The following is a 14,201-nucleotide window of genomic DNA, read 5'->3' on the forward strand; positions in this document are numbered from 1 at the left end:
TGAAAAGTATTGCTCCTTGCACGCTATACAGACAGAGCATACTGTTCATAGAGAAGGAAAGGAGAGAGTGCAGAATGTAGTGTTACAGTCATAGCTAGGGTGTAGAGAAAGATCAACTTAATGCGAGGTAGGTCCACTCAAAGGTCTGACAGCAGCAGGGAAGAAGCTGCTCTTGAGTCGGTCGGTACGTGACCTCAGACTTTTGTATCTTTCTCCCCAACGGAAGAAGGTGGAAGAGAGAATGTCCGGGGTGTGTGGGGTCCTTAATTATGCCGGCTGCTTTTCCCCGAGGCAGCGGGAAGTGTAGACAGAGTCAATGGATGGGAGGCTGGTTTGCGTGATGGATTGGGCTACGTTCACGACCTTTTTGTAGTTCCTTGCGGTCTTGGGCAGAGCAGGAGCCATACCGAGCTGTGATACAACCAGAAAGAATGCTTTCTATGGTACATCTGTAAAAGTTGGTGAGAGTCGTAGCTGACATGCCGAATTTCCTTAGTCTTGTGAGAAAATAGAGGCGTTGGTGGGTTTTCTTGACTATAGGGTCGGCATGGACAGGTTGCTGGTGATCTGGACCCCTTAAAACATAAAGCTTTCGACCCTTTCTACTTTGTCCCCATTGATGTAGATAGGGGTATGTTCTCCACTATGTTTCCTGAAGTCGATGACAATTTCCTTTTTGTTGACATTGAGGAAGAGGATTATTGTTGCCGCACCAGTTCACCAGATTCTCTATCTCATTCCTGTTCTCTGTCTCATCATTGTTTGAGATCTGACCCACTTTGGTCGTGTCGTCAGCAAACTTGAAAATCGAGTTGGAGGGGAATTTGGCCGCACAGTCATAGGTGTATAAGGAGTATAGTAAGGGGCTGAGAACATAGCCCCCTACTATATTTACGGATGGGCATCCGGTGCCGGAAAAAGATGAACGATTTCCCCAGTTCTGCCAGGGTAGGTTACTCTTCTCATCACTCTCAATTCACACACCCATCACATCCACAGGGAGCTCACTTACTGCCAGCTCAAGGGACACCACCACTCGCTCTCCCACACAATTCTTCCTCTTCCCCACAGGTAGTTTCCTTATCACCTTGCTGCTTCCATTCACCATTCACACATGTCAGGCATCTTATCATCTGCCTTAGCATGCAGCCTCCTTACATTCTCTCCATCTGTATTCAGACACAATAAGTTGGAACAATAATCAAAAGATCCCAAATGGATGTCTGAGAGGAAAATCCTCACAGATTCTGAAGAAAGAGCCCTCTCGCTGTGCGGGGAGGAAGACAATCACTCCTGTGTCGATGGTGAGGTGGGCGGTGATAAACCCAGTGAGAATCTAGCACAGCACCGTCCATCACACAATACTGATGTGAGTCATGTCTCCTGTATCTGAAGACCCCTGTCATACACTCATCAAATCTTCGTCTCACATAAGGAGAATAGCTCCGAGCAGCTGAAGCGCAACCCGGGACCATTCACCCTGGTGACTCCGAGAGCCTGTTGCCTATCCAAGTCCCCTCTTCTTCTGAGTGCCTCAGCTCCAGCTCGACAGGCCGAGGAGGGTGGCTCTGCCACACAGCAGGCCCCGAAAGCAGACCGGGGCCCTCCAGGTATCAGCCCTCCAGAGGGTGCCTGCCAAGGCCATTACAGACAACAGGGTGTGGCAAACAGCAGGGCACCCCACCTCTGCTGTGGATTTTGGGAAAGCACCTAGACATGGCAGTGGGGTTGGAAAGATTATGAAGATCTTGTTACACAGCATGGGCACAGGCATTAAGCACTTGTAGATAGTGTCCACCTCTTAATAAACTCTCACTTATTGTATCCTCTCAATAATGGCTCCTTGTTCTGCTGTGGTGTCTTCCTGTAGGGCCGAAAAGAAAAGCTGATTCCTGTACCACAGAGAGGCCATGTGCTCAGTCCAGAGCTTCCTCTGTGTCATCTCTGCAAGATTGCCAGCACATTGGTGGCAATCCCTCACAGTGACTGAACATATCAGTCATGTCTATTTCTCGCAGGGAATGAGGACCTCTCCCACATTGTACAGGGATACCGTCACTCATCCCAATCATTGTCAATATGTGCTCTCTGTATGTTACCCAGCTCCTTGTCTCCAAATTCAATTTTCCTCAGCCTCTGGTGACACCGAACCTCAAGGTTCACCTTGATCACCAAGGATGAACTTAGACCAGGAGAGCTGAAACTCTCCACATGACATGATGCTGGTCATTGAGTGCAAGTGAGTTCCAACGGCCAGATAGGAGTCAGACACTCACAGTATCTCTTTGAGGATCTGTCCCCACTGCAGGTCATCATCTTCCTCCTGCAGCATAGGGACTATGGTCAATGCTCCTTCCCCAGGTCACGAGCCTTATCACTGACGGTACGACCTTCCAGCAGTCAGACGGGAGAGCAATGCTCACAGAAAGGACATGAGGATGATGGGATGTCCTCACTGGCTGACCTCATCACCCTCCATGAATCTGCTGGCAATGAGCCCATCCCAAGCTCGTCTGCCCCCTCCGACCATCGCCATTGCCTCATGGCCTGCATCCTCTCCCTCCAGGATCTCCTCTTTCTCATCCATCTCAACGTCCTCCTCATCCAAGTAAATGTGCCACTCCACCATCTCCCCCTCGGGGTGTTCCTCCTCTCATTGAAGCGCCAGGTCGTACAGGTCCCAGTAGATGACCAGAATGCGTCACAGCCTCTGCAGGGCTCCACCAAGCTGCTCCAGGCACTGGAACTAGCTCTTCATTATCCCTATGGTCTGTGTTCCACCTCATTGTATCTAGTCTCAGCTGCACTCTGCGACCTCAGCATAGGCGTCATTCGCTACATCCTCAGTGGGGATCCCTTGTCCCTGAAGAGTCAACCCTGCAGCTGACGTAGACTCTCAAACATGCCAGGGATCTTAGATCAGCTCAGGGTGTATATGTTCTTCCCAGAGAACAGAGCACACATCTGGAGGATTGATTGTGTGCGATCAGCTGAACATTCGGAGCGGAAGCCCTTGCGGTTCACACTGCACTCCTTGAAGCCATGGGGATCTGAGAGCCGTGTGAGTGCAGTTGATGGCACCCGGCACTTGTGGAAACCCAGGCATCTGGGTGACTCTCAATGTTCCTGCCTAATCCGAGTCAAAATGGACAAAGTTGTGTGCCCTCACAAAGTTCTTCACCTCCTGGATACACTTCTCTGCAGAGGCTTATGGGATGTCACAAAAGTCACTCATGGAGCCCAGGAAGGAACCAGACACATAAAAGTTGAGAGAAGCGGTGACTTTCAAAGCCTCAGGCAGTGGATGTCCCTCCAGGTCAACTTTGCTCCAGGCAACTTGACAGAGGGACCACAACTTTGGCCACTCTACTGCATCCTGAGCTCTCATCTCAGGTGCAGGCTTGTCTCAAGCTTCACTCCAAAGCTTGTGCCCAACGGGTCATCAGGGGCATCCGTCAAAATGCACCTCAGTGCACCTTTTAACATTCAGAGGGTTCTCCTCAGGCAGTGTGCCTTTCAAAATGGTTCAAGGAGATGTATGTACCTGCACAGTTGAACAAGGTGCAGCACTCACTGCACGATAGCACTCACTCAATGTGGAGGTCAGCGGAGCACAAGTTAACTGCTGTGCAGCAATCAGTGGCACTCACACAAATCAGTTCTGCTGTAGTGGGCATAATTGGATGAGTAGTTAGACAATCGGCTTGCTAATTGAGTTGTAGCTGAATGATCTGAGCTGCAACAGAATGTTAATTACTGACACAACTCATTATTAGACTTACACTTGTCAGTAATAAGCCTGCAGACTGCCCCCCCCCCACCCCCATTCCCCCTCCCACAAAATGTGAGTGCATCCATCAGCCCCTGATGACTGGCCACCCACCGGCCCACGTTTCTCATTGTGGCGTATGGCCCAGGAGCAGAAGGCAGCCTCAGGAACTGTGATTTTAACACTTGACGGTCTTCCCCCTTTGGCCTGGAGTCTTTCTCCCACTGCCCCCTAATCTTCTCCCCAAAGGGCCAGAGTCATCCACCCTCACCCTGAATCTCCCTTCTGTCGCCCCAAGGCCTTTGCCCCTCATCATCAAGACATTTGCCGCTCATCTCCGAGGAACTTTGCGCCTTAGCCCTGTGGCCTTTTCCCTGATCCACGTGTGGCCTTCCCTGATGCCCATATGAAAAATTGGTGCCGCTTCATGAGCTGTCTGCTCATCTGCGAACTCCCCCCGGAGGTCCTCGCCATTGGTCGCCAGAGGGGTCTTCCAGTTCCGCCCAAGTTTATGTTATTTTGCACGGCTCGCTCACCCTGCCACCAGGGAATCCATCCCCAGTGCCACCTTCGACACGACTAGAAGATCTCACTAGCGGGAAGAGCTGGAAAATCCCATCCACAGTATCACCAATTTAAAGGGTTGCAAATAATCTTAACTACCTTCAGAACTAACTTGCCCCAGACTGCTGCACAACACCTTGTAGATTTTAAGATTTATAAAATTCCAGTAACTGTTACCGCATAAGGCAGCTATGTCTGTTGGGGTTGCTTCTGAGGTAAACCAGCAGCTTGCTTTTCAAATCAGGCTTTCTCCGCAGAAACTACTCACTGTGAGTTCCTTTTTGTTCGGGGAGGTCTACAAAACAGCCCTCTGCAGAGGTTTAAGTTTTTTCCCCTTTGATCTTTCCCTTACTAGAGATTGGGGGGGAAGGGAAAGTCAGGGAACCAAGAGGTGAAGGAATCAGTGGGAAGCGTAGCTGCTTAGGATTACAAAAAATCATGAAAAGACAGCACTCAGGAGAGGTTACGATAGTCCCCATCTCACAAAATATGACACAGTGTCTGGAAAGGCTCAGTAGACCAAGGTCCACCACACTACGAAAACAAAAAGGGACGGTCAATAGGGAATTAAAGGTGCTATATTTAAATGCCCGCAGTGTCCGGAACAAGATAGATGAGCTTGTGGCCCAGATTGTGACTGGCAGGTATGATGTGGTAGGCATCACAGAGACGTGGTTGCAGGGGGTTCAGGACTGGCAGTTAAACATCCAGGGATTCACAACCTATCGAAAAGACAGAGGGGTGGGTAGAGGGGGCGGGGTTGCCTTGTTAATTAGAAATGAAATTAAATCAATAGCACTAAACGACATAGGGTCAGACGATGTGGAGTCTGTGTGGGTAGAGTTGAGGAACCACAAAGGCAAAAAAACCATAATGGGAGTTATGTACAGGCCTCCTGACAGTGGTCAGGACCAGGGGCACAAAATGCACCACGAAATAGAAAGGGCATGTCAGAAAGGCAAGGTCACAGTGATCATGGGGGATTTCAATATGCAGGTGGACTGGGTAAATAATGTTGCCAGTGGACCCAAAGAAAGGGAATTCATTGAATGTTTACAGGATGGCTTTTTGGAACAGCTTGTGATGGAGCCCACGAGGGAACAGGCTATTCTGGACTTAGTGTTATGTAATGAGCCAGACGTGATAAAAGATCTTAAAGTAAGGGAACACTTAGGAAGCAGTGATCATAATATGGTAGAATTCAGTCTGCAATTTGAAAGAAGGAAGGCAGAATCAGATGTGAAGGTTCTACAGTTAAATAAAGGTAATTACAGGCGCATGAGGGAGGAACTGACAAAAATCGACTGGAAGCAGAGCCTAATGGGAAAGACAGTAGAACAGCAATGGCAGGAGTTTCTGGGAGTAATTGAGGACACAGTGCAGAGGTTCATCCCAAACAAAAGAAAGGTTATCAGAGGGGGGATTAGGCAGCCATGGCTGACAAAGGAAGTCAGGGAATGCATCAAGGCAAAAGAGAGAGCCTATAATGTGGCAAAGAGTAGTGGGAAGTCAGAAGATTGGGAAGGCTATAAAAACAAACAGAGGATAACAAAGAGAGAAATAAGGAAGGAGAGGATCAAATATGAAGGTAGGCTAGCCAGTAACATTAGGAATGATAGTAAAAGTTTCTTTAAATACATTAAAAACAAACGGGAGGCAAAAGTAGACATTGGGCCGCTCCAAAATGACGCTGGTAATCTAGTGATGGGAGACAAGGAAATAGCTGAGGAACTTAATAAGTACTTTGCGTCAGTCTTCACAGTAGAAGACATGAGTAATATCCCAACAATTCAGGAAAGTCAGGGGGCAGAGTTGAATATGGTTGCCATCACAAAGGAGAAAGTGCTAGAGAAACTAAAAGGTCTGAAAATTGATAAATCTCCGGGCCCAGATGGGCTACATCCTAGAGTTCTAAAGGAGATAGCTGAAGAAATAGTGGAGGCGTTAGTTATGATCTTTCAAAAGTCACTGGAGTCAGGGAAAGTCCCAGAGGATTGGAAAATCGCTGTTGTAACCCCACTGTTCAAGAAGGGAACAAGAAAAAAGATGGAAAATTATAGGCCAATTAGCCTAACCTCAGTTGTTGGCAAAATTCTAGAATCCATCGTTAAGGATGAGATTTCTAAATTCTTGGAAGTGCAGGGTCGGATTAAGACAAGTCAGCATGGATTTAGTAAGGGGAGGTCGTGCCTGACAAACCTGTTAGAGTTCTTTGAAGAGATAACAAATAGGTTAGACCAAGGAGAGCCAATGGATGTTATCTATCTTGACTTCCAAAAGGCCTTTGACAAGGTGCCTCACGGGAGACTGCTGAGTAAAATAAGGGCCCATGGTATTCGAGGCAAGGTACTAACATGGATTGACGATTGGCTGTCAGACAGAAGGCAGAGAGTTGGGATAAAAGGTTCTTTCTCAGAATGGCAACCGGTGACAAGTGGTGTCCCGCAGGGTTCAGTGTTGGGGCCACAGCTGTTCTCTTTATATATTAACGATCTAGATGACGGGACTGGGAGCATTCTGGCCAAGTTTGCCGATGATACAAAGATAGGTGGAGGGGCAGGTAGTATTGAGGAGGTGGGGAGGCTGCAGAAAGATTTAGACAGTTTAGGAGAGTGGTCCAAGAAGTGGCTGATGAAATTCAACGTGGGCAAGTGCGAGGTCGTACACTTTGGAAAAAAGAATAGAGGCATGGACTATTTTCTAAACGGTGACAAAATTCATAATGCTAAAGTGCAAAGGGACTTGGGAGTCCTAGTCCAGGATTCTCTAAAGGTAAACTTGCAGGTTGAGTCCGTAATTAAGAAAGCAAATGTAATAGAACATAGAACATAGAAAGTCACAGCACAAACAGGCCCTTCGGCCCACAAGTTGCGCCGATCACATCCCCACCTCTAGGCCTATCTATAGCCCTCAATCCCATTAAATCCCATGTACTCATCCAGAAGTCTCTTAAAAGACCCCAACGAGTTTGCCTCCACCACCACCGACGTCAGCCGATTCCACTCACCCACCACCCTCTGAGTGAAAAACTTACCCCTGACATCCCCCCTGTACCTACCCCCCAGCACCTTAAACCTGTGTCCTCTCGTAGCAACCATTTCAGCCCTTGGAAATAGCCTCTGAGAGTCCACCCTATCCAGACCCCTCAACATCTTGTAAACCTCTATCAGGTCACCTCTCATCCTTCGTCTCTCCAGGGAGAAGAGACCAAGCTCCCTCAACCTATCCTCATAAGGCATGCCCCCCAATCCAGGCAACATCCTTGTAAATCTCCTCTGCACCCTTTCAATGGCTTCAACATCTTTCCTGTAATGAGGTGACCAGAACTGCGCGCAGTACTCCAAGTGGGGTCTAACCAGGGTCCTATAAAGCTGCAGCATTATCTCCCGACTCCTAAACTCAATCCCTCGATTAATGAAGGCTAGTACGCCATACGCCTTCTTGACCGCATCCTCCACCTGCGAGGCCGATTTAAGAGTCCTATGGACCCGGACCCCAAGGTCCTTCTGATCCTCTACACTGCTAAGAATGGTACCCTTCATTTTATACTGCTGCTCCATCCCATTGGATCTGCCAAAATGGATCACCACACACTTATCCGGGTTGAAGTCCATCTGCCACTTCTCCGCCCAGTCTTGCATTCTATCTATCTATGTTGTCATTTATCTCAAGAGGCTTGGAATACAAAAGCAGGGATGTACTTCTGAGGCTTTATAAAGCACTGGTTAGGCCCCATTTGGAGTACTGTGAGCAATTTTGGGCCCCACACCTCAGGAAGGACATACTGGCACTGGAGCGGGTCCAGCGGAGATTCACACGGATGATCCCAGGAATGGTAGGCCTGACATACGATGAACGTCTGAGGATCGTGGGATTATATTCATTGGAGTTTAGGAGGTTGAGGGGAGATCTGATAGAAACTTACAAGATAATGAACGGCTTAGATAGGATGGACGTAGGGAAGTTGTTTCCATTAACAGGGGAGACTAGGACGCGGGGGCACAGCCTTAGAATAAAAGGGAGTCACTTTAGAACAGAGATGAGGAGAAATTTCTTCAGCCAGAGAGTGGTGGGTCTGTGGAATTCATTGCCACAGAGGGCTGTGGAGGCCGAGACGTTGAGCGTCTTCAAGACAGAAATTGATAAATTCTTGATTTCTCGAGGAATTAAGGGCTATGGGGAGAGAGCGGGTAAATGGAGTTGAAATCAACCATGATTGAATGGTGGAGTGGACTCGATGGGCCGAATGGCCTTACTTCCGCTCCTATGTCTTATGGTCTTATGGTCTTATTTGACCTAACTTCTTTAGAACTGCACTCCCTCAGACTTAATTACCTTGATCTCTTGATTTTAGCTTTTGGATTTTAAAAGTGAAGTAAACTCACTCTGTGCATCTCTTCTTCGCATTGCTTTTTCACACCTTGTATCTCTTCCTTTGAAACCTTAACAACCTCAAATCTATTCTGTCCCCCATTGTTACTAACTTGCCTTTGGTAGACATCTTTTGCAGTGTAGACACTTTCAGCCAAATATCAAATGAACTATTTCCATTCACAATCACTCTGTCCCTGACTTAATTAGGTTACATTTCCCCCACAGTTTTACAATATATAACCAGAACATTAATAACAGAAAATATTCTGATTTATTGGGTTTCCCTGATATTTTCATGATGCCAATATGTTCCTGCCAATATAAAAGCATAGAATGATGCAGTGCTGAAGGAGGCCATTTGACCCATCATTCTTGGGTTTAACTGTCAGTGAGTAATTTCTGTTAAAAAAGCCTGATTTGAAAAGTAAGCTGCTGGTTTACCTTAGAAACATCCCCAAGAGACATAACTGCCTTGAGTGGTAACAGTTACTGGATTTTTATAGATTTTAAAATCTTTGAAAGAGCTTTCCAATTATTCCCATTCCACCCTGCTCTTTCCCCCATGGAGCTGTGAATGTTTTTTTCAAGTATTTATCCAATTCCTTTAAGTTCCGATTGAATCTGCCTCCACTGCCCTTTCAGGCAGCACCTTCCAGATCACAGCAAATCGCTGTGCAGAGTAAAACGTAGTCCACCTGCTCAGTGGTGGTTGCACTTACAGTTAAGGGAAGATGTGGAGAATTATTCTCATTCAAGTGGATCGTCAGAATGGTTACATCAAGACACTATTCGGCCCACTGTCTCTGTGCTAGCTCTCTGAAAAAGCAACTCACCCAGCCCCACTCTCCCCCTCCGCCTTCTCATTCCCCTGCACATTCTGATCCAATTCTCTTTTGAAATCTTTAATTGAATCTGCCTTTCCCATGCTCTTAGACAGTGGATTCCTGATCCTAACCACTCGCTGGGTGAAAAAGTCTCTCCCCGTGCTGCCGTCACCTCCTTCACCTTTGATCTGCATCCCTCTGGTTCTTGATAACTCTACCAATGAGAACAGTTTCTTCCTCTCTACTCTTTCCCAGAGCCCCTCGTGGTTTTTGAACACTTTGATCATCTACTTCAGACAATGTGAATCCAAAGAGATTCCTTAAACATTGAGGATCCAAGAGATTCTTCAGACAATGTGAATCCAAAGAGATTCCTCAGACAATGAGGATCCAAGAGGTTCCTCAGACAATGAGGACCCAAAGAGATTCCTTTGACAATGAAGGGTCCTGAGGACCATGAGTTAATGCAGAATGAACTTGTCCACTCCTGTGTCCAGGATTCTCTTTCATCCATTGTGAAACCTTGGGTAGTTCCTTATGTGTCCTGTAGATGGTCCACACTGTGGCCACTGTGCACCAGTGACGGGAGGCGGGGGGAGGGGAGGGTAGGTGGGCTGGATATTGAATCTAGTGGATCTACAATCCATCCAGTATTAAATGTTGATATTTCTCTCCCCAGTTGGACTGTCACAAGAGTGGAAAAGGAACACTCCACGAAAGGTGACAGCACAGGAAGGTTCATGTGTACAGATCCCATGTCATTACAGTTATCCATCACATTTGGAAAAACAGACGCGAGATGGAGTCTGGTTTTATGCTGAGAAACAGATTCCCTGGGCTCCCCTAGCCTTTCACTCCAAGGATCACAATCACGAGTTGCAACAATTCCGCCATCGGACCCGGCTGTCTGGAGACCTGAAAGATGGCGACTGTTCCCTGATTATAAACAACGTCACACGGGGAGATGCTGGACCTTATTTTTTCAGAATAGAGTTTGACACCGGCCCCAGCCATAACTATTACCCAGTAACCCGGCTTCGCGTTTCTGGTAAGTGCTGTGTTATAATTACTCAACAATTCACATTCAAACTGTGACATTTACAAATTAACACAAAACACAGCTTATTATAACCCAGTGTCTGATTATCAATAACCTGGTGATAGCTTACAGTTCAGTCCTAAAGCAACCTCTAATACTCACTTTAGTATCAATGATGAAATATATTTATTGTGTCCATCAAGGTTATCAGGTTATGTGCTTCGATGGTTCTTTCTAATCCTGTTTAAAAGTTTTACATATTGACAAAAGAAAGACTCGGGGTAATCTTACTGACTCGTCACACTGATCGATCGGCGTGGTGGGCCAGTAAGATTGGGCGAGAGTCGGACAATTGGGCCTGCGTCCGGTTTCTAGCCTGCCTCTCGTGGTGTTACCGGCTCCATTTTGTCAGCTATATTAGCCTTGCGCCTGGGAAGGGAGTGAGGCTGATTTAAATATTAACTTGTTAATTTAAATGTTATTATTGAGTCCTGGACGCAATTTTCCGGGCTCATTTGTCTTTTCTTGCTCATCGGTGGTGGTTCTCACTGGCGAGGATCACCCATGGTCCCCACCAACAGGGTCGCTGGTGGAACGGGAGGCCATTGAGGGCCCCTGGGTGGCTGGGGCAGGGGTGTTCAGTGTCCTTTGGGCAGTGCCAGTCTGGCAATCTGGCAATACCCACTGGGAACCTGGCACTGTCCACCAGGCACCAGGTAGTGCCGAGTGGGCGGAGCTTAAGGAGAGAGGATAAAGCCTTAAAGGAGCAGGGCTTGAAGGGGACAGGCCCATGACAGGGGCAGGGTCATGGGCGGAGGCAAGGGGGGAGGTCAATAGGGGCGATGTACTCTGCATGGGGGGGAGGGGGTTTGGAAATTGACTGGGACGGCGCTTGGTGGTGGGGGGGGCGGGGGGGGGGGGGGGGGGGGGGGCGGTCAGGGGTGGCAATCGGCCAGTACACCGATCATCCAGGGCGTCGATTGGCAGGTGGTGGGGCGGGGGGATCGGGGAATGGGGGGAAGTGATAGATCTGCCAGTGCATGCACAATGGTGCCCTCAGAGTTCAGCACCAGCTTCCCCGCCCACCCCCCTTACTGGCGAGAATCACATTTTGCCTAATGTATTTTCTATGTGCTGTACGATTGCGACTGGGAGCTCGACTGAAAAATGGAAGCAATTCTCTCCCATTTTCACGTTTGTTAGAATTTGTTTGGTAATATTGCCCCCTCACATTTCTGCAATACATTTCACCACCTCAACACATCCCAAATCAATTGAAAAACAATGAAATATTTAGGAATGTATTCAGTGTTTGAGACGTAGCAACAAATCTGTGTGTCGCTTTATCCCACAAACAGCAATGAGATAAATAACCTGATCATCTGTTTTTGCTCCTGGGTTAGGGATGGTGGTTTTGAACTATTTCTTTCCTGCCATGGACAGAGTTGATTTTAACTGTGGAAGTGATTTTTGAGGAAGTGATGAGCTGGTGCTGTCCAAGGTGGAACTATTCCTCCACCCTATTATTGTCAATTCAAGGGACTCTGGGTGAAAGTGTATGAATCTCAATGACAGACACTGAAATTAGCAAATTATTTGGTTTGATTTATTATTGTCATGTGTATTGGTACACAGTGAAAAGTCATGGGGATGATTCTCCCCCTGGAGATTTCAGCGGCGCCCAATGCGTGGGGTCTGCACTGGGCGTCCCGTCCCGCTAGCATCTCCCTGTGCCGGGTTTCCAGCAGCGTCACATCTGCATTGGAAATCAGCGGGGAAACACAGATATTATGGAAATGACATCGAGCATCTCCCCTCCCCCACCAGAATGGTTCACTCCAGCGGCATATAAGGTAGCTCCCCACTTTTGGGGAGCTGGAGGCCCAACTCCACTGGAGCGAAGGGAGAGAAATCGGAACCCCCCCCAACGGGTGGACAGCGAGGAGGGTGCCTCCTGCACATTGGCACCTTGGCAATACCAGCCTGTGATCCCTGGCACAGCCCAAGGGGCAAAGTGCCAATGCCCAGGGGGCACCTTAGCACTGCCCATTGGGCATGAGGCAGGGCATGGTGGGGTGAGACCCGCTGCCAATCTGCATAGGGATCGGTGGGGGAGGGAGGGAGGCCAGTGATCGGGGCTGGCCATCGGGGGGGGGCGAGGGTGTGTGTCGGGATTGTCGAGGAGGGTTCCGGACTGTCACGGTGGGAGTGGGGGAAACTTAGGGGCTGGCCCGGGGAGGTCTGGGAGGCCAGCGATCAGGGGGTCGGAGGGGGCATCGGAAGGCCAGCAATTGGGCTATCCAGCGATCTGGATGCCGGCAATGGGGGACAACTGCGCTTGCGCAGATCTCCGCGCTGACAGATTGGCACATGCACAGTTGCCCACTCAGCGCTATGCTGCCGGCCTCTTGGGCAGGAATAGGTCTCGCCCACAGATTTCCAGAGTGAATCATGCTGTGTGATCAGAATGTCGGACATTCATTCTGGAAATCATGCTAAAAAAAACAGTGGGATTTACTCCCATTATCCTGCACCTTGGAAACTTAGAATTTTTTTGGGGAGAACCCACATTTCCCAATAAATAAAACTGTAATTAAAGATGGGTTCTCGGAGTTATGATACGATTTTGTGAATTAAATCAGTTTCATAGAATTCCTACAGTACAGAAGGGGGCCATTCGGCCCATTGAGCCTGCACTGACAACAATCCCAGTCCCTATCCCTGTAACTCCGCGTATTAACCCTGCTAATTCCTCTGACACTAAGGGACAAGTTAGCATGGCCAATCCATCTAACCTACACACCTCTGAACTATGGGAGAAAACCGGAGCCCCCAGAGGAAACCCACGCAGACACAGGGATAACGTGCAAACTCCACACAGACAGTGACCTGACCTGGGTTCCTGGCGTTGTGAGGCAGCAGTGCTAACCACTGTGCCACCGTGCACAAAGAGAGCAAAGATAATATTTTTGAAATTTTCTCACTGTGGGTTCTGCTAGCGCACAAATTAAACTTTATTGACACCTTCTTTGCAAAAGTGTCAATTTGCAAATACAGTTGGAAGATGACTAACTAAATTACCACAAGCTCTTATTTGGAACTGTGAATAGACACTGATGCACAGTCAGAAGATACAGTGGCCTTATTGGCTCCTTGCTACAAGAAACAGCAGAACATTCAAACAGATTTTTAGAGACATATTCAGAGTGTTCGGGGCCAGATCAGAAACTCTAAGGTATTTATGAAGTTAGACCCCAACTTCTCCTTTTGATTTTAGCATTAGGGTGTTTCACTCCAGGTATGATTTAATTGACTCACTAGGAAGCTTTTATCAAAACAAACTTTATTTAAGAACACAGTTAAAATATAACCAAATTAATTAGCCCACCTTTTACCGATCAAAACACTTAAACATGATAAAGTATAGAACATAGAACAGTACAGCACAGTACAGGCCCTTCGGCCCTCGATGTTGTGCCGAGCTTTGTCCGAAACCAAGATCAAGCTGTCCCACTCCCTATCATCCTGGTGTGCTCCATGTGCCTATCCAATAACCGCTTGAAAGTTCCTAAAGTGTCCGACTCCACTATCACAGCAGGCAGTCCATTCCACACCCCAACCACTCTCTGAG

General features: G+C 47.9%; 1 protein-coding gene across 1 annotated transcript in view; it reads left to right on the forward strand.

Annotated features, from left to right (window-relative positions):
- LOC144508366 (sialic acid-binding Ig-like lectin 13) overlaps positions 1-14,201 on the forward strand; it is a 94,967-nt gene that overhangs the window by 53,994 nt on the left and 26,772 nt on the right. Inside the window, exon 3 of the mRNA XM_078236220.1 lies at positions 10,211-10,579. Within this exon, the coding sequence (XP_078092346.1) occupies positions 10,211-10,579 (369 nt within the window). The remainder of the gene's footprint in view (positions 1-10,210; positions 10,580-14,201) is intronic.

This window comes from Mustelus asterias, chromosome 20 (assembly GCF_964213995.1).
Source record: "Mustelus asterias chromosome 20, sMusAst1.hap1.1, whole genome shotgun sequence".
NCBI lineage: Eukaryota > Metazoa > Chordata > Chondrichthyes > Carcharhiniformes > Triakidae > Mustelus > Mustelus asterias.